General features: G+C 38.9%; 1 protein-coding gene across 1 annotated transcript; it reads right to left on the bottom strand.

The window, feature by feature from the left end:
- Window positions 1-6115: 6115 nt before the first annotated feature.
- zgc:113279 (uncharacterized protein LOC553749 homolog) lies at window positions 6116-21833 on the bottom strand. The gene is made up of 11 exons (XM_035155241.2): window positions 21578-21833; window positions 20776-20897; window positions 18055-18079; window positions 17776-17822; window positions 17474-17618; window positions 17057-17363; window positions 16636-16741; window positions 15999-16145; window positions 12521-12581; window positions 11843-12030; window positions 6116-9235 (listed from the first exon to the last, which is right to left on the bottom strand). The coding sequence occupies exons 1-11, from the start codon at window positions 21741-21743 to the stop codon at window positions 9203-9205; spliced, it is 1347 nt and encodes a 448-aa protein (XP_035011132.1). The 5' UTR covers window positions 21744-21833; the 3' UTR covers window positions 6116-9202.
- Window positions 21834-22071: the final 238 nt, after the last annotated feature.

Raw genomic sequence — 22071 nt, 5'->3', positions numbered from 1 at the left:
GACATTGTGTGCGGAGGACACAGGGATCAAACCGGCCAACAAGCAGCCCAAACTCCTGAGCCCCACTGTCACATCAATTGAACTTTGGCTTGTTGGTTATCACGTACGTGACATTTTTCCTCAATGCTTTCCTGAGGCGCCCTCTCAAAATTGTGCAGGATGATAGAGGCCTGTTGTTGTGGTTGTTGTTTAGAGGTCAACACACACCCTCCTTGCATTGCACATGATTTCTTTCTTGAAAATTAAAAGCATAATAGTGTGAAATCCTCATTTTCAGCCAGCACCGATTATGTCAAACACACAACAGTGACAGTGTGAGCTGTCGCTCTAATGTGAATTCCTGCACTTTCACTGTAAAACCTTCCACAGCCTCCACAACACTAACAGTGGATTCACAAACATAATAAATGTATTTAATTATAAAGTTGAGTTTTCTCTTATCTTTTTCAGTACTTTCATCTATTACAATAAAAAAGCATTGCGGCAAACAATGAAACAGCCTTATTTTATTTTATTTATAGCAAAACACGGCCATTTCATTGTTTAATTTTTAGACCACGTAGTCCATCTGGACTATTTATCTCAGACAGGCTAAATACTTTTTAAAAATGCAGTTTCAGATTTGTGAAGCTTCATTTTGTTTATGAAAATGCCAAAAAATCATGCATTTAAAATCTTTTTCTTTGAATCCAGACCAAACTGGATCAGGTGTAGATCCTTCTTGGCACACTTAGTGGCTGCTGCTGTGTTCTGCTCTGCTGTTAAATGAAATGTATCCTGCTGACTTATGTTTGTATTCATGTTTTCTTAGTGAAACATAGTGAGTCGCCCTGATGTCTAGCAAATGTTATGAATGCATCATAAACTAGAATTGTACTCATAGAGCTCATACGTTCGCCAAGGCCCAACAGTCCCTTAAAATCAACCAAGCTGAATAAATTGTTTTACACTTGTGGATATCAGTGCCCTAAATAGGACCAATTTTATTTTTAATTGAGATCCATGAATTATCCCCTGAAAAATTTGTGAAAATGTCAAATGTCCGAACTCACAATATTAATAAAAGTGAAAAAAGATTCTTGGACCAAAATTTAACGACCTATATTGCTTTTTTTCACCAAGTATTTTGATAATGCGTTTGGTAGATTTTATGTAATCTTGCTTAAAGCAAAACTAACAAATGGACGGGGTGAAAACCCAACCTCCTTGGCAGCGTAACAGACAATGAAGCAGATTTTTTAGAATTTACTGTTTTAATGTTTGCTAGCAAGTTGTCTTCTTCTCTGCATGTTGCTGTGTTTCTTGGTAGGTTTTTTGAACATGTAGAGCATCGTCAGTTTCCCATCTTAAACGGCTAGTTTGCCCAAATTCCCCAAAAACGCTCCACATTCTATCTCTTACCTCTTAGATTATCTGGCCATTATTTTAAGTCTTACCATTGTTAGGTTCCATAAGCTGTCCGTCAAGAATCAAAATCCACAATGAATCCAAATCTGTGTCCTAGTTGGCAGCCCTGCAGGTAGTTTCCTGTTAAGAGCGGACACAACAACCACAAACATCTTTGATGTTGAAGGACTTGTGTTTGGCTGCTCATCAATGTGAGGTTTTATGAAAATGCATCATTGTTCATTTTGATAAACTAATGGTTTTATTGGTTTAGCTGCAGGTGTAGCATTTTTCATAACAATGCTAGTCTTTGGTGTTCGCTGGGGTCACAAGTCAAAATCTATTGAATACATACTTACTTTCCTTTATTTTATAATTATATTCTAAGTATTTTTTTTTTACAATATTTTATTGTATATTTCTATTTCTATTATATATATATTTTAATATTCTTTTATTTTTTTATGTCTGTAATGTATATTTCAATTTTTTTTACAACATTTTGTTCTATATTATATATATTTTTTTATCCCATATATTGTGAGATTCGTTAACGTTCTTTTTTATTATATATATATAATAAAATATATATATATATCCTCCCCACAACACAGTCAATATTATATTGCTGCTCACAGCACTAAAGCAACTCTTTGCCACTGTGTGTGTTTATTGTTGGCTATTGAAAAGTAACACCATAACTTGAAAATGTTTCTCTTATTCTTGAACTTTAAAGCTTCTATATGACGCTTACTGTTCAAATTTAGTTTTTGAATTCAGCTGCCCTTTTTTTCATTAATATTTATGAATTATATATTTTTTTATGTTACATTCAATGCTATTTCATAAATAATGTGTTCTCCTTCCAACTAACCAGAGCTTCATGTAGTCACACTGTAGTTGAGGCAATAACTATTCTCCCTCAGGTGAACAAACATTCTTTACGTATTTGAACATGCAGGTGTATGAAGCATGCAAATTCCTTCAGGTTGATTTTGTTTTCTGAATTAAAACTTCATTCCGGGCACCGCCTGTTGCTCCTTTTTGACTTAGCCCACAAACATTTAGCCTTCCTGCTTGTAATGGCGTTTAATTTCTCCTCCATCTTTTGTTCATTGTTCTGTGGTTCCTTGGAATTGTTAAGAATGCGAAAGTGTACGAGGGTTCTGAAGAAGCTGAGATATGTAAATCTTGTTTCCCTGTAAACCTGTGAGTCATATGTCACTTACAGTCCCTTAGTTTGCCAAATGCTCTTGTTACTCATATTATAAGTTGGCACCAAGAACCAAACTGTTCATAGCTGGCAGTCCTCTACCCACGCCAACCCTGCAAGCCTAGACAGATGAAGGCAACAATCGTAAATTAAGATACACATGACACACTGACAGTTTGAGGAGGGTGCTGTGTGACTGCCTTAAGGTAAAGGTCTTTGTTGTTATGACCGAAAATCCCATATAACAGGGCAGTAGTCATAATATACATTGGGGGGGACACGTCCGAAATAGTCACTATGAAACTTTGAATGATTAAGGAATTACGGTGTAGCGCAGCTCATATAGTGTTTATGGCAGCTCTGCATGCGGTTTGTCCAATATCCCTTTTCCACCAACGTAGTTGCTTTTCCACCGGCCAGTGCCGTTCAAAGAGCCACGTGAGCCTCATGACGTCACTGTATACGTCTGTTTATATGACGCCGCTCTCCCAGCTAATGCTAGCACTAACTTTAAGCACAACAACAAAAACAGCGGCGGATACACCGTATCTTAATGAGTGTTGCTCGTGGCTTTGCTTTTCTGTTTTCGAGCATACACACACATCCCAAAAAAACTGGTCCAGCATATTTGTGCTGCATGCGCGATAGCTACGGACGGCAATCAACCCTCAGAAATATTGGCAGTCATTAACATTATTTGTTTCCATGAATGCTATTCACTAGTTGTAAAGACGCCGTGCTTCTACTTCCGGTTTTGAAGATGGTGTACAAAATGACTTTCTATACTTTCTGTTTCCAGGATCTACCAAAGATCACAATTCTGCTATTGCTAACGTTATGCTACTGCTATCGCGATCCAAGTCTTTCCACCGAAAACAGTTAAGCTTATCCCGCATACCCGGAAATTGATAGACGCCATCTTGTGCAACCGGGCACACTCAGCCACTCACCCAGCGACCTACAGTCATGCGCATAAGCTAAAATATTAACATTGTTGTTTTTATCAAGGATTTAAGTGAGTGCTGTCATGTCGAAGAGAAAGGGTGCCGGTGATATTCAGACGTTTTTTGGGGCTATTCAGACCAAACATTTTAAATGATTCATTCCGGAACGTATTGGCCGAAAACACAACCTCTTCACTGATAGTATTTCATTCATGTTCACTGTGTGTGGTTCAGAGTAAAGAGAGAGAGAGAGAAGGAGAGAATGAGGATGCGGTCAGGGCAGGGAGAGCAGGTGACATGGAGGTGAGTGACAAAAGGTTTGTGTTGATGATTAGAACCAAATAAGGACCTCATACCAGTCTTATCCGAATTTTCAGACTTGGCCTACATGTATTTGTATCTTAATATTTTTTGTAGTCAGTAGTTTGCTAATAATAAACAATACACAATTATATCTTCTAGTGAAGCCCAGCAACCCTACAAGCCTGTCCCGTTAAGTTAACTGCTATCAGATATTAAAGACTGGATGTCTAATAATTTCCTTCAATTGAACTCTCAACTGAAATTCTCATTATTGGCCCAAATCACTTACATTCACAAATTCAGTCATCTCTGGGTCCTCTATCCAACAATGTTAGGTCTGTCACCAAAAACCTTGGTTTCATATTTGATCCCAGCCTACACTTTGAGAGCCCTGTTAACAAACTTGTTCAGACATGTTTTTACCATCACAGGAATATATCCAGAATCAGATCGATCTTTTCAAATCATCAAACATGCTTTTATTTCTTCACGGCTTGATTATTGTGATAGTGTTTTAACATGTCTTAAGCAAAAAAGACTCAATAGGCTCCAAATTGTTCAGATTGCTGCTGCTGGGCTTTTAACTAAATCCAGGAGAAGAGAGAATATCACTCCGATTTGAGCTTCCCTACACTGGTGGCCTGTCTGTTTTAGGATTGATTTTAAGATTTTATTGATTACATTTAGGGCACTTCATGGCCTGGCCCCGAACTACTTTTAAAATTATTAACCCCTCAGGCAGGAACCTGCTGGTTGTTCCTGAGTCAAGGATGGGGACAAGGGGTGACTGTGCGTTTGCTGTCAGGGCTCCTCAACTCTGGAACGACGCTGTCAATGCAATAAAATATTTAATCGCGATTAATCGCATGATTGTCCATAGCTAACTCACGATGAATCAAAAATTGATCGTACATTTTTGATCTGTTCTAAATGTACCTTAAAGAGATATTTTTCAAGTTTTGAATACTCTTATCAATGCTTATCATATGCTTGCTTTATACAAAATGTCTTTATTATTTTTGCAACAATCCAAAGCAAAGACAAATACTGTCTAATATTTGGCTTTGAAGCTGAACTTGCCATTCAAAAGACCCTTTTCTTTATCCATTTGAGGCTTGTTTCTGCTTGTCATCTACAACTTTACTGCTCCATCGCTTCCTGATTTCACAAACTATGGGGTGGGCCGAGGGTCATAATCACAGGACGTGCGCGCATTAAGCGCCCATCAAAAACATTAGTGGCGTTAAAAGGAATTTACATCAACTCTTTATTATAGTGTTAACTTTGACAGCCCTAATTTGTATCTCAATATTTGACATGTTTATGTATATTTTATATAATTTGATATAGTTATGTAATTGTATTTTTTTAATATAAAAAATGAATATATAAAGTTATATAAAATACACATAAACATGTTTATATTACCAAGCACCTGACTTACAATACAGTATTAAACATTGTTTTAAATAGCAAAATACATAAAACATTTATCTTGTTTGTTAATAATGAGTTGTGAGATTTTGGTCCCCCCCAATGTTCACTTCATGACTATGGCCTGGCCATATAATATCTTAATCTTACAAAGTTAAAAGGACCAAACTTGGTGGTGGAGTGGGTCCTTCTCTCTCACAGAACACGTTGCTCCTGAAAAGCCTGAAATGCCTCCATTGTCCTAATGGCTAGTTTTCCTTAAATTACCAGGTAACATGTAACGTGGCTGGTGGCAAATTGGAAAGGCAGAACCAACGGCATTTTTACCATGGCTGCAGTGGTGTTCACTGCTCACCAGGAGGCCTTTGTGTGAGAGGCGACATTTCGGTCTATACAGTTGAAAGGGCCGGCTGACCAATCACAGCAGACTGGGCTTTGTGGGAGGCGGGCCAAGAGCAAAGAGGGGCTGCAGCAGTGTACGGCAGGTAAACACTTTTTGGAAGAGCCACAAAAATGATGAACCTGTAAAGTGCCAAGAAAGGGGAACTTTAATTTTTTATGGTAATGTTCACTGAGTAGTCAGTCAAACATATAGTTTTACTTGTATATTTATTGGTTTTATGTTTTCTGCCATTTGTTTAAACTGTTACTTCGTAAACTGTTTCCTGTTTCAACAGGAACTTCGACTCATATATTTTGTTGTGAACAAAGCAGGGACCAGTGTTTCCATTGGCTTCGACAAAACGTTTGCAGTCTTCAATCATATGTAATTCTTTAGAAAAATACACAAAACTTTTCTTTTTTTGTTTTAAGATTTGCTTTATTGAACTTTTTAAAATGAATTGTTAACATCATGCATGAAGTGTCATATTGACATTGTCAGCTTCCGTAATACAGTCCAGTACAAATAGAAACCAAAATCCCTTACCCATCGGTTTACATTAAACACAAACACAGGTATGTAACATTTCATTTCTTACTAAGAGCTATATGAAGTGACATCCCTGTGGGAAAAATATAGTTGAAAACATTATAATCTAAGTTGCATGTTGCCATAAATCATATCCTCATCAGTCTTAGACTGTGGACTCCCTGAGAGAAAAATTGGAAAGATTTTTGGGGAAAAAATCTTGTAAAAAATGTGCCCACTCAAACCACCTTATTCTGCATAGTCTTGCTCTGGAATTGTGGAAACCTGTGAAATCATGAGTACGTATTTGATCCCAGAGATGCTATAACAATTACGTAAAGACAACCTAACATTGCTGAATTGATACAACTTCAGACTTCACCAAACACAGAAAGGGCTTTCCTAAGGCATTTATTAGTTTCTGACTCTGGGGGATTGGACTCTGGGGGAGTCTCTATAAGCACATCAAACATAGTTGGTCTGTTCAATGCAATCTCTTTGTAATTACTAATGTAATATCATTGCACTTTCACACACTGAGTCTGCCCTCAAATGGTTTGGAGCCCCCATGGACTCATCTCCCACTCTGAAAACCCTTTGCCATAAATTCACATGTAAGATACTTAAAAAATACTTCTATATTAATATACTACAATAGTGTAAATGAGAATACTGTAAATACTTGTTGTTCAAACAAAAAATACTGTCACCATTTAATGTCTCTTTAATCAGTAAATAAAACTATTGATTAGTGTTAAAAAAAATTGTATGAATATCATCAGTAGTAACAAACACAGCAGATAATTCAAAAATACACAACAAATATTACAGAAGTATGAGTATACATAACTTTGACCACTCACTGGAAAATGAATCCCATTGTCTTCTATAGACCAAAAATAAAAACAGTAGAGAAAAATACCTCATACCACCATCTTTGTCTGATCCACTAGAAAACAAATTACTATTCATTTGTGAAAAAAAACTTTTGCAATATATATTTTAAAGAAAATTAGTGACTGCATGAATCACATGGCCTAAACTGATCTGAGGCACAATCAAGTGTCACACTTCCCATGAATACCTGTTAAAATAACTATAACTACAGCTGATGAGCGCAACACGTTGGTCAATAGCTTCAGTGCATGAGCTAATTGCTTTTTGTTTTCTATATCAACATGTATTAAATACAGATGATACAATGTGCACTAGTGACAGTTTTTGGACAGCATTTTTGACTTGCTCTTCACACCCCACTTTCAGTCCTAAACTAAGCTGGCTAAACTAAACACATTTAAGACGCTTTTCTATTGAACACAAAGAGATTAACTGATGCTCTCCTCTCACTCTCAGTAAGAAAGCAAACACAAACTGTCCTTTTAACACAATATATTTTACAGTGTCTCTGTAGACAAACTTTGCTATATACTCACTGAGCACTTATTAGCAACACCATACAAATGGTTAGTCTACACCCACCAATGTCAATTTGCTCTCAAACATCCTCAGCTGAATCGCTGATTGGACAAGATGCTGGAAACTTTCCTCTGATGTTGTTTATGTTTTCACCCCTGTCTGTTGGTTTGTTGGTTTGTGAGCAACATTACACAAAAACTACTGGATGGATTACCACGGAACCACGGATGTGGTACGGGTCAGAAAATAACCCATTAAATTGGGGTTGAAGCAGTAGAATTATTTATATAGTAATATTTGCAAACAGCCACTTGACAAATAATGATAATTTTATAATGGTGACACACTCTGGCCAACAACGTCTGATCCATGTGACAGAAACCACTGGCCCATAGACTACTTAGTTGACTTAAAACACAATATCATCGGTGTCTCACCATAAAGTCTGTGGGCCAGTATAGAATCTGCATTAGAAATAAAGTGACAATGTGCAAATACTACTGGCACATTTTTGGGCAAACTAAATATGCAAGAGTTGTCTTACATGTCACTGTTTACAACACACAACGTTTATCCCTCTGGAAGGGCTTCTTTAAAGAAAATAGATTATGAGTTAACCCACTTCTGATAGAGACTGGTACTGAAACCAGGTCAGCACCAACAACTGTGTCAGAGTCATTGACATCAAACTTGTTCCTCATTTTTAATTGATACAAACATTAAAAGGAAGTTTCTGACCTACTTCTCTGTGGTTTTGTACAATGTGCTGCCGCACTTTGACAGGATTGACAGATTGGATAATTGCAGGTGTTTCCCAGAAAGTGCTCAGTGAGTGTATTCTAAGTGGTAAAAAAACTCCCTGCACGCGAGACATTTGAAGGCAATTAAATCAAACTATATTCACTCCCCATCACCTTACAATACTTAGTAAAACTGTCATGTCTTCAAGACAATTATGTAAAATCAATGGCTGTAAAGCTCTTTAACTAAGCTGGGTCCCAGTGGGGAATAACAAATCTATTGCCGGATTCTTGACCAAAAAATGGAATCAACAATTTTTGGATCATATGCAGCAACAAACTGTGGCGCTGCTGCTTAAATACAATCCAAGCTAAAACTATGTCCATAAGGCAACCGTGACTTTCCCTCCCTGCTAGAAAATATGGTATTTAGGGGCCGGGCTTTTAAAACATGCCTGGACCCTTAAAACCAGTGTGCAGAAGTCCAAAAAATGTAAATTTGCTGTCATGTAATATTTAAAAAATATTCTCATAGGATTTTACATATGAATCTCTATAGGCACACTTACTGAGAACAACTTGTTACTCAAATGTAACAAACAATGGAAGTTTCACAGAAACCAGCCAATGGGCACCTGACGTTTCTGTGCATGTAACCATAAACACCTGATTGCAAGTCAGGCATTTTTACAACACACAAAACATCAGATGCTTTACATTACAGGCCTGAACTCATTCTCAGAGTGAAAAGAACCCCAATAATTGAGGTCTCTCCATGACAAATTCAGGCCTGAACCAACTCAGAACATTACTGTTGGGTCTCCAAAGTGCCCTGCCAGGCGGGGGTGCCAGTGGCTCAACCAATTCTAGGTTGCATGCTCCAGCTTCCCTGAGAAAGAGAGAGAGAACAAAAATTAATGAACAAAAAATATTGTTTGTATTGCTATAACATTTGTTACTGGATCAGTTCAGTAACAAGTTCAGTTTTAAATTCATCTTGTAAGGCTCAGTTCTATGTTGTCTCTTCAACTCAGCCTCACTTCGGAATTAATGCTAATACTAGCAGGCTAATCACAACATGCTCATAATGAGTCTAAAACAATAGCTGATACTGATATTACATGTGTTGAACAAATTCAAATGTTGACATCACTGTTCATTGTCTGGGGATCAAATGTGTCTCATGTCATGGTAACCTATTCTCATCAAGACTTTAGACGCAGAGACAGAATGTCTAAAAATAGAAGAGAAACAAATGTCTCTGCCGTTCAACCAGCGTGTGTCAACATAACTTTCCCACACAGAACATGTCAACCACTGCTCACGCAAATTTTTCTGCATGACACAAGCATAACAGCATACTTAACCGTACTTTACAATAACATACTCCACAACAGGCCTGGGGAGCGTCAAGCTTCAGAGACAACTTGAACTAGCCCGCAGGGGGAATTCATACAAAAAAGGACAAAAATGTCCTACAGGGCGGTCCCTTCCAGTTGTTTGATCGCAACACACGGGCTGCTTTCAGACATGGACTGGACTCTGCAGTTCCTCCTGATTTTTGTGAACGCAAATGTGCGAGTGAGACGCTCAGATAAAGTTCATCCAAATCCGGGGGAAGTCCATGTTTAAACACAGGGGATCCCCCACTGGATTCACCAGTGATCCCCTACTGGATTCACCGCGAGCGACTAAGGGGGTTGATGGCGCTTCTAACAGACAAAAATTAAAAAACAAAAAGAAATCCCAGTGTCATTACAGCTAGGAGAATGCAGCTAAACTGGAGGAGTTGTAAGGACGAATGCTCTTTTGTCAAGACCAACAAGCAGCTTTTACAAGACTGCCAAGTTGTAAGCGAGCTGATAGCTAAGAATCCGAAAACTAAATCAAAAGAGAATCTGAGAAGGAGCCTTGCTGTGGAACCAGTAGAATTGTTCCACGGTGTCAATTTGTCTCAAAGAACAGCTGCAGAATGAATAACTGATATGAAATGAAGTGGAAAAAAAACTTGAGAACACCACAAGAAATGTACAGTTTTTCTGGCCTGCAATGACACAAAAGACATAACAAATAGCACCAACAAGACATATTCAGCAGAGTTTGACGCAAGGTAGGACTCCAGACTAACTTTTTACATTGGTTGCACCAGCACATAATTTAGGTGCACCTTTTGGCACCGCAATAATACACCTATTATACCGTTTCTGGACAGTTCCTAAATAGGGCTGGGTATCGCAACTGATTTCCCAAATCGATTTGATTCCGAATCACATGGTCTCCATTCGATTTCATATATATATATATATATAGCATATTATATAATAGTAATATATTTGTATTAGTGGTCTGTCCGGGAAACCCTGTATTCACACTTTTTGTCGCCTCTGTTCGACATACACGTGCTGCAAGTGCAAAATGGGAAGGCTATGACATCTGAACATGCTGGTGACATTTCAATAGTCCTTCAGGCTTAAGTTGAAAAGTAAACAAAAACCCTAACCCATATTTGTTGAAAACCAACATCACAAAATTGTTAAGCTGCAAAGCAAACAATGAGTGGATGACTGGAGTTCTATTAACTTCATGTACATCCTATGATCTCCCATTCTGAGGAGACATTGAAGTCTGCATCTTTGTTTGTTCTTTTGCAAAGACCGAAGAACGACTGACCCAAACCAGGAAAATGATCTGTGAGGAGCATCGCCATTACTACCATCTGACATCAGGCTCACAAAGAAGCAGTTCCAGCCATCACATTAGAGAGATTAGTGTAAAAAAAGGATATTACAGAAATGGAAATGACCCTTGATTGGAAAAGGCTCTTCGCCACTGCGCTACACTATAAAAACCACAAGGGAGCAGGGAGGAACCCGACCTACATGTATATCTCTGTAAATACACACTAGTTAAATTTTTTTCAAGTACATGCTGAATCATTGTTTGTTCATACACTTCACTATCCAGCTTTGCTCTGCCAAAAAGCTGAACTACAAATAGGAGACAACTGGGCTTGCTGTCATCAACACTGTTTAATCTGTTTGAATGACCCTCTGCCTACAACTGTCAGTTGGCTGTGAGCAAGGACAAAAACAGTGCACGAGAGTGATGGTACAGCAGTCGGGTCGTGGTTACTGCTTCTGTAAAAAAGATTTTCTCTTAAAAACAAACGAGGGGGCTCCTTGGTAGCTTGCTTGGTGTAACATGCACTACATATCAAAGCTGAATGATTACAGCTCTGGGTTTGAATCCAGCCCCAGGCCCTTTGCTACTTACTAGCATCCCCCCTCTTTCTCTTGCCTGTCCTGTCATGTCTCTCTCTACTGTCACTACCTAAAAACAGCAGGAATGCCCCAGAAATGTAAAAAAAACTATGAACAGATGTCCTTGAAATGTAATTTTAAAACCTACAACTGAAACATAATTTATGTCCTATGGTAAAGGGACCTAGTTTCCCTTCGTTACATTTTTTTTAATGAAACATGAAAAGAGGCCAAACCTTAACTCTCATAGGGTGATGCACCATGGTGTGAAGGTAGCTGTCCATGTGTAGCAGACACTCCAGGGTCTCCATCATCTGCTCTTGGCGGAGCGTGTGGAGTCTGGTGTGACTGGGAGATCTACTGCTCTCCAGCTCACGTACTGTGGCCTTCAGAGCCACTGAGGCACACTGAAGGACGCTCATTCCTGAGAACACAAAAGCCGTTTGGATTATTACTGGACTCATTCCCTGTAAGTGCACCTTAATCTTTCACTTTAAAATTGAGCATTCCTAAACCTAACTGTAACATGGTCAAAGAAACAAAGAAAAACACACCACGAGCTTGACTGAAACCAGTCTCAGATTCAACCACAAAATGTTTACAATATTACTACTACTGGTTTTTCATATATTATTACTGTTTGTTACAATAATATTAATATAAATAAAAATGCTTACCATGTTTTGATTTAGTTAAAAAGTACCATTTGAAAGCTCTTCAGTTATTTTACTGTGGTTACAGCATCAACTCCTATACTTGCCTTTTGATCGAATATTTCCATTGTAAGGTACAATGTTGTTTTAATTATTTTTTGTCTTTACATTATGCATAACTGAAAGATAGGTACTTTGCGTCCAGTTTGGAAAAGGACTATATAAAAAGTTTTCTATTATTATAATTTCTATAGTACATACCGCAGTTATCAGTGGCTTCGACGTCAACATACACACCATTCATCATTGAGTGTTTAAGAACCTAAAAGAAAACAAACACATGAGTTAAATATATTATTTCACAAAGGTTTGGTAATAGAGTACAAACCAGCTCCTGGCCAAGATATAGACAGTTGCAATAAACCAGTCCAAATGTGACTACAGCACAGGGCAGCACAGGACACACTCTGAGGGACTAAAGCAGCTGTGGCTCTGCTGCTCTTGGATGAAAACAGAGGGGAGAAAATGGCAGCCCTGAGATATTTCAGTTATGTAGTTTACTGACAGAAAGTAATTTTGTCAGCGTGTCCTATGTGTCCCTTCAGCATCACATACACATCTGTAATTATCCCTATTACTATTTTTGTTATGACAACCAGTCCGTAGCTTAAAATGATGGTTACACAACTCTTCCTGCCCCCCCCCTTTCCACCCACCTCTCCTCTCTTCTCCATATTTCTCAGCTCACCCCAACCTGTCGAGACAGAAGGTCTCAACCTTACTATGTAAAGTGATTGGATTGAATACCCAGCTGCAAATTTAAACTATAAAGACTAAAAAGGTGTGTTGTTTGATGGGGCTGAGAGTGCGGTTTTTTTTGTGTTGCACAACGTTTAATTATGTTTCACTCAACTGGTTTAGCATGTCCTGTAGAATGAAGCTTTGGAAATGTTTGCAATTCATGTAACAAACGACTGCTGCTTTCAGATTGGCTGCAGGTAGATGAAAGTTTGCACTTCCCGGAGTGCACTTGCACGCATTGTATGTTGAAACTGATGATACACTTTTGATTTATTTTATCATGAATAAATCTTCTTATTCTTTAATGAATTCATTGTTTAGTCTATAAATGATCAGAAAATAGAGACAAGTCCCTCATAATTTTCCAGATTAACATTTCAACATGGACCAAGAAAAAAAGTATCTAACATGTCCGACATTCCAAGTAACAAAAACTAAATATTGGAAACAAATAAATCTGTATCACTGAGCGTCAAACTCTAGCCGTAAAGTTTTAAGTTAACATTGTTAATTAATTCAATATAGCTACAACTTGTATGTGTTTACTACTAATAAAATCTACAGGAATGATTTGAGTTACACTTCAATATGAGAGAAAATGACACTAAAGTTGTAATGTTGGACTAAAACCTTTTTTCATTTCCTGATGTTAGAAACAAATGCTGTCATCACAAAAGCTTTCTGGGTTATTAGACTTCTTATTTGAGGAAAAACTGCAGAAGCATTATAAAATTAAGCAGACATCTAAAAAGTGAATTAGCCCTTTATCATCGCATCATCAGCTAGAATTTGGGCAATCATGGGGGACATGATTTACTTCTGAAGTAGCCTTACCAGCTACTTCTGAATGCCTGAATGTTTATGCTGTATTCAACATGGGAGGAGCACTGTTCTGTGCAGCTCAACATTACATCCTCTTACACTGTTAAATGTCACTCTTTTACTAATGTTTGTGCATATTCATGGAGTATGGATGATCCTAATGTGTTGGGATTTCCTTTCATGGTTAGGTTGGACCGACATTTTTGGAAGAGAGAACACTGAACTGATAAAGATACAGTTGAATAGCTTTTTTCCCTTCCTGTCTCCCTTTATCGAGTTGTGTTGCGATATGTTTTTAAAATGTGACATCTGTGGAAAAAAGAAACCGAAAATGGATCACGTTATATTTAAAATTAGCTGTTCCAATCTTTACCAGGTGACTGCAAAGATTTAGGTCATATTTCCCAACCCCATCGCAAGAATAATGTGTGGAAAGTTTTATAGCAATGCTTTCTGAGAAAATTATCTCTCACATAGATATGTTGAGCAAAAGTGGCCCTCAAATGATCAGATATGGCCACTGTTAGTTGTATGCACTTGTGTCGTCAAACTTGCTTCTACTTTATCTTGCAAGCTAAACAGAGACAGCATGCTTTCAGCAGAAGCAGCAGTTATCTTCAGTCTAATAAATTAAAAATGCCATAATACAGCCAACAATCCTTTACTGCAGCCAAGGTTCTGCTTTTGTTCTGCTTTTGCTTGTTTGTCTGAGTCAGCAGGATTACGTAAAAACTACTGGTTTACCACACAACTTGGCAGAAGGATGTGGTATGGGTGAGGTAAGAACCCATTACATTTGGTGCGGATCCAGATCAGGGCCTGGATCGAGGATTTTTTCCCACACTTCCTTTAAACTTTGTGAGAGAGGATGTTTTTCAACATTTTTGTGGATCACTCAAAAAGTTGAGACTGAGACTATTGACTGATATATATGATTGTTAAAAATTTGGTGAAGATCCAAATAAAACTCTGAATCTAGTTAATTAAAATGTGGTTTCATAAGGGGCCTTGGTTGAGGTATGCACTCTTCTTACTGCCATTCTAGTTTGCAAATTTAGCTGACTCACTGTAAGTTAAACTCCAATTAAATATAAACTATCATCTTAGGCGCACAATAACAATACTTTGACTGAATGGAACTTGCAGGCAAAGCTGCGACACATGCCTGTGTGACTGGTGGAGCTATCACTCAGGGTGTAACAACTCCTGTGTGTACAAGTGCAAACTGAGTAATTGGTCGACCTCTACAAATAACTACCACTGTGCCTTCACTGCTGCAGTGAGTCTACAAGAAAATAAAGTCTGTGGGTGAGTTTTCCTCTGATGTGAAAAAACACTTCTCTTGTCCAACAACATCTGCTGTATGTCTTTGAGTTGGTCTATAAAAGTTAATACAATACAGAGAAATTTTCCTCTAGAAGCATAATGACAGGTTGGCCGAGGTGCTACTTATCTTCAGCTTTGACAACCTGAAAACCTGGAACATCTGCTATGAACAGTGTGTTCTCAATGCACAGAAGCATCATGTACCCTCTACACCACTCTATAGTAGGTTATCTGATATAATGCTACCTATCATTCTCGACAGTATGCGTCATCCATCATACAGACATGAAACAGGTTGATTTAACACACTAAGTGCAGCGTGTCTCACAGAACCAGCTGAGCTTTTCACCGGCGCAGACAAAATACTTTATTTACTGAGGCAGATGAAACCTTCACAAGTATACAGGACATGTACCTGTTCAACCTGTTTGGATCAGAGGCAACCACATTTGTTGCAACCAGTAACAAATGGAGTCAAGTTGCTCTTCAAAAGTGAAAGTGTTCTGATGTGTAAAGAAAGGGTAAGACCATTTCCATAATCACGAAAATATAAACAAAGAGGAAAGAGGCTCTCACACTCAATCTTTTGACCACGACACATCTTCTTTTGAACCTGACTATAATTACATTTTCAAGAAAAACTGACATGTAATCGGTGGCCTATCAGTGTCATTTTAAACCCAATGATAAGAAACATCATCGCCTCATGTTTTTCACAAAATTCTATTGGTATTGTCTGAAAGACACTGTCTCAAACACATGGCAGTGGAGAGAAAAACAAGGCTCTGACCTCCAGGACTCGGATGTAGCCTTTCTCAGCGCTCAGGTGGAGGCAGGACTTTCCTGAGTTGTTGGTCTCATTGACGTTGGCCCCCAAACAGATCAAATCTGCCACCATGAGGTGATGGTTGTGATTCGCCGCATGCAGCAGGGCAGTCTGGAAAAGGAGGCCATTAACATTAAACTACATATTGTCTAATGATAAGACATGCAGCATAAATTTGATTATGAATTTGTCTGCTTATATCTGTTGCCAAGGCACCAACAGCATTAGACATTTTAACACATCGTTATTGATGTGAATGCCCTGAAAATCTGTGTAAATGAAGCTGTACATTTTTAGAATTAAGGTTCAAACACATCCTTTACACTTCAGTATGATTCTTTATTGTACCTTCATATATTGTGTAAACTGAATGAGTATCTGTGAGACTTTACAGTTTTGGTGTGGAGTTTTTAAGTGATCTACATTATTATATTATGAAGTTAATACTTTTAATTGCAGACTTAATCCATCCAATTAACACAATTAATCGCAAATATGAATTGTACACAAAAGATGATAATTTCAGTACTGAGTGAGACAGATTTATTATCAAAAACTAGAGAAGTAAATCTGAAATGTGTTGAAGTGAAATGTACTGTACCATTCCATCAGAGTCTTTAAGGTCCAGGCTGTTGAGTACAGACATCCTTTTAGCGATGGCGTAGCCCAGTGCCCTCTTTCCGACACATGATACTTTATGGAGAGCCCTGGAGAGAGACACACAATCCAGCATATTTAGACAGAAAGAAATTCATATGACAATACAGGTATTTACTGGCCAAAGGCATAATGCTAGTAAGAGGTAACTTATAATGGACAGTTTACAAAAAATATCAAAATAAATGCAGAACCAGAGATTATCTTTTTTAAACTTATACATTCTTCTTTCTTGCTAAAACCTTGGGCCTAAATTAACCACAATGCAACTGAACTGCAGACAGTCTGCTGGTCTGGGGTCCTCACTTCTTTCTAGATTGTATTCTCATAAAAAAGCAGAATTCCCTGACTTGCACCAAACTTACGTTCTGCCATGTTCATCGGTGGCCAGTAGTGGTGCATCAGAGATGTCCCTCAACTGGTTCTCTTCTTTCTGCAGCTGGGCCCAGAAGAACGCAGAGCTGTTCATGTTCCAGTTGTGGTTCTGGGGATCAAGCCACTCCTCCCTTCCTCCACTGTCTCTTTTCACACCTGCAATGCTGGAAGGCTGAAGGCTGGTGTGCATGAAGCCGAGAGGCGACGGGGCCTGGTAGTACTCCACTCCGCCCAGTGGGTACGACATGTAGGACTGTGGGCTGGGGATCATTTCATCAGACTCGTCACTGTTGTACCCTGTATGTTGGAGAGAAGACATTGCATGTGAGGAGTGGTGGTAGTAGTGACTGTTAATATGTTCTTCAGGCTCATATTGTATAAATGTGGATCTGGTCTGCGTGAATTACCAGCTGGAGACTGCGCAGGGGACACCGGAGGGTTAGAGGACAGAGTTTGGGAAAGGGAGTGGTGGGTGTTGATGGCCCTAAGATCCTCTTCCAGCACTTCCACGATGATTGCCAGCTCCTCCAGGCTTTTTGTGAGACATATTTTCTGTAAACAAGCAAGAGCCAAGGTAAAGTATGCAGGGGTATCTGAAGTGCTGCTCAAAACTGACATGTGATCGACAGTGATCCCTAAACCCGCAATTTACATACATCTTTGAGGAACCTCCTGGGGGGAGTTTAGATCTGTGTTTTTCAACACTCACCTTGGTGGTCTGGTGTCCTGTACGAGTTTTGACACGTTTCTTGTCTCCTGTGGTAGAAACAGTGAAGTTTAAATCAGAGAGTAGACCATGTTAGCCCACAAAGTAATATTGCATTGTATAGTATTGCAGGCTGGTGTCTGGTAGATTTGATTGCTTAATGGTGGTGATCTAAAAAAATTTATTCTGTATTTAACTGACAGAATAAAGCACATTATCTGTTAAAGGAGAATTAATCTACACAACACATAATTTACTATGATACATGTGGTATATACTGACCTTTGACTGTTTTGCTGAACGCCTCCTGCATTAGTGTGAAGCAAAAAGAAAAGAAAAAGTTATATTAGTGCAGGTCTGTATATATGCTTTTCAGAAACAAACATTAGTGTAGATATTGTATGGCTGGACAGGACAGGTTTATATCTGTATAGATCTCATGTTTAAAAGACTGAAAACTCTTTGAGGTCTGGGGTCAGTGGTTCGATCAACCTCCTGCTGCACATAACTGTGGGTTATATATCGATCCTGCTTGATGTCTACCGGCTTCTTCTATGTTACGTGTAGAAAAAGACCATATGAGGAACATCAAGTGCAATTTGACAAGACATGTTTTCAAGCCACCGCCATGAGACTTGGTTTGGCTTTTCACCTCGCTCTCTTCTATGGCTCTCTCCCTCAAACAGACACAAGAAAAAAAGCACATGTACTGTACATTTGTCACACACACACTCGCCCTCCAATCCAAAACTATAACCTGTTTATGGAACGTACAGAGGGGAGACATGTTTATCTGGAGGGAACAGGGCAGATGAAATTAAGCGCCAAAGTGAGTTTATAATTCATACTTTATAGAGCGTTCAGAAAGAATAATAGAAGCTGGGCGCGGATGAAGAGAACAACTGCAAATCCATCGCCTGGCAGTAATTTGTGTATCGCAAGGCAGATGCCAAAAAAAACAATGGTTGTGCACCAGGTCACTGTAGCAGTTACACAAATGTGTCTAACCATTTGAAATAGTACTAGTAATGAAGAATGCCACATCTCCCTTCATACAAGAATGAAGATTCTACTTGTCCCTGCAACAACTTGTCCCTGTTGTAGTCTGCACTATGGCATTCTTGTTTAAATTCATTCGTGGTTTCTGTTGGAACAATTTTAACCTTGCATCACAAACCAGTTCAATTTAACAAAACAGTATTTATTCAAACCAGGCAAATACACATTGGCTTTAACAGCAGTTAAATGGAAAGAAATAATGGTGTAATGCTGGCCTACATACTGTAGCCTAGTTCTATAGAGCTGCAGCCCAACAAAGACGCTTAACAAAACAGAGCTCAAGCAACAAAAAAATGCATTCAGCAAGAAACCCTGAAAAAGACGTTTCAAAACACTGCAGCAAACCACACTGCAGACCAATGGCGGACACATCACAGGGGTGTGGGCGTGTTTATGGTATGAATATGTGTACATACATTAAGAGGATCTCAACATATAAGATTGAAAAAAAAAGAAACAACTTACCAGCCCTACCTTTAAGTTATATTATATAATTTTTTCTATTGCTGCAATAATCTAAACCTAATACATAACAAAAACCAAAACTGCTTCTAATATTTCCATTATTTGGACTACCTTATTTGGTGAAGGAAGAGGCGCACAGCACACATTGTGTTTACGAGTAGGGTTGCAAAATTCCGGGAATATTCAAAGTTGGAAACTTTCCATGGGAATATACGGGAATATACGGGAATTAACGGGGAATTTTGTGGGTAATTTATACTAACTGTATTTACCTTGTCATATACAGACATAAATATAAACATTTTGTTTTGTCATAAGCTGATTTGAGCCCTGAGGAAACTTTGGGCACTTGACTATATGCCTCTGCATCTTTGTGGCATTCTTAACAGGTCTTTGCACAGTATTTGCAAATGTACACAGCCTTTCCTTCTACATTGGCTGGGGTGAAATGTCTCCACACATGAGATAGTGCACGTGGCATTGTTCTGTAGGATAAGATGAGAAAAAAGCTTGTAAAAAACACTAATGCAAACCAGAGATATAAATAGTTAGCTAAACAATTGGAATCGTCTTTAAAAATATTTTACAATTGATGGATAAATGAATAGAAATAGGTTAGATGAACAGATGAACAATCCTCAATCAGCATGCTTATATATTTTCCCCAGTAATATCATCAAAACTTCCCTGACTAGTTCTTGGGCTAATGCAGTAGTGTGGCCTCAATAGCCCTGCTGTAGTGTGCAGGATGCTGGGAATTATCTGTGCATGTGATGGAAGAATGCACTGCACATGGAAGAATGCACTGCGCATGTGATGGAGAAATGCACAGTGCAGGGTTGAAATTCAACGTGCAGCGTGTGCTGCATTACATACATCTTTAAAATAGAGTTTTGAATTATTTTTTTATTGCTCAGCGTTTAATTTGCGGTAACATTTTTTTTTCAAAATTCCCGAGCTTAACTTCCCATGGAAAGTTTCCGGAAGGTTTCCGGAAATTTACCGGAAATTTTCCGCCCCTTTGCAACCCTATTTACGAGAAAGGTCTTGTGCTTTTTTGAGGAGCCGTATGTAAGTAAACATGAGCAGGTTTTTGAAATGTGGCTGAACGCACTAAAATGTTGACTCATTTCACTGCTGTGAGCTAACGTACAAACTGGTAAAGGCGATTCATAGCAACTCATCTGGTCGTTGGTGCTCCTGCAAGTGTTGGAGCTGCTGTGTGAGCTGCTACGGTGGGTAAATGCTGGGTTTTTTCCAACACATTTTGGGGCTGCACTCACTTTTGCAGCCCTGATCGCAGCACACTCATTCATTGGCTCTCTCTGTCTCTGGGATTTGACCAAATATTATTGCCGGTTTGTAAATATTTACCGTGACCCAGCCCTAGTGATTATGTTTATCTTTTGAATTCCCATCGTGAGATATTTACAATTATAACCTCCTATTTTTGGAAACTAAATCAGACAAAAATGTCACCTGAACATTTTGAGGTTCCCAGCCTAGGGCTAGACGCTTTTTCCTCAGAAGATCCCTCACTGGGCACTTGACACGAACTCCGAGGTAGACCTTCTCACTGTCATACGTGGAGCATCTTACACCTGCAGAGGAAACAACACACAGTGAGCCACAATGGTGGGAGCAGACGCACAATGGTGACGCAGTAACAGAATCAGGAGTTTCTTTACACATACAGCCACATGCACACGAAGTCCATAGAGATGACAGCAACAGTTATCTTGCTGACAGAAAGGTCATTATGAACATGAAATATGAAACACTCCTCTGGTTTTTACTATCTGAGTAAACAAAGAAAATTAATATAGACTGAACATTATCCAACTGCTGTTACAAAGCATTATTCTATCAGTATCACACATACAAAAACAATGTTGACCAAAATATTTAATTTCTTTTTAAGCTTGGCCTGTTTTTAACTACGTTAGAACAAATGTTCACAAACCTCACTAACTTTTTCCACTGAGGCGCTAAGAACATTACTTTCAAATTATTACTGTACTGACGAAAAAAATGAGATACTTATCTTATTTGTATTTTCCTATTTTATGCAACCTAATCCATTATTATTTATATGTAAATGTACATTTCTCCCACTACTTACAAACACTGTGTGGTTATTTCAGTGTTTTATTAGCTACCCCAAGCTAACAAACAATCAAGCTAGCGGGTGAAAAACTAACATAGAAACGTGTCTCCTGACGATCTGTGGACAACAACACTCCGTAACTCCATGTTTGTTTACCAGAACAACAACTCGTACCCTTTTTCCTCCGACGGTCATCCTGGAGGGTGAAGCCCGGGAAAGGCGTGTCAGGCTCGGCCAAGCCCGCCGCGGTTTCCCCGGGGAGAGGAGAGAGCCCTGGGGCGACGTCAGCCGTCTCGCCACCACTGTCGCTGCGGTCCCTTCTTTTGTATTTTCCTCTCATGTTGAACAACTGGAGAGAAGTTGAACAGAAACGTCGTCACGAGCTGTGTCTCTCGCTAACTCTCAGCTCCGAGGAATGACAAGTAGCAGCAGCACCTGCCTCTGAGTGACTGACAGCTCTGCGTCACACCCGACTGTCGACACCGGGGAGGGGAGGGACACGCCCCCTGCCCGGGGCCTGTGCTCCACGCCCAGTTCACAGGTGAGTGATCGAAAACAGTGGGAAGCCATGATCACGTTTCAGCTCACACGAAACCCGCTTATTACATTATTGTCATGTTAACATTTAAAGTACACACACCGCAATCTACAAATAGTAATTTTTTCTC

The sequence above is a fragment of the Hippoglossus stenolepis genome, chromosome 4, assembly GCF_022539355.2.
Source record: "Hippoglossus stenolepis isolate QCI-W04-F060 chromosome 4, HSTE1.2, whole genome shotgun sequence".
In the NCBI taxonomy this organism is placed as follows: Eukaryota; Metazoa; Chordata; class Actinopteri; order Pleuronectiformes; family Pleuronectidae; genus Hippoglossus; species Hippoglossus stenolepis.
The sequence above is the reverse complement of the archived record's forward strand: the minus strand, read 5'-3'. Positions and strand labels throughout refer to the sequence as shown.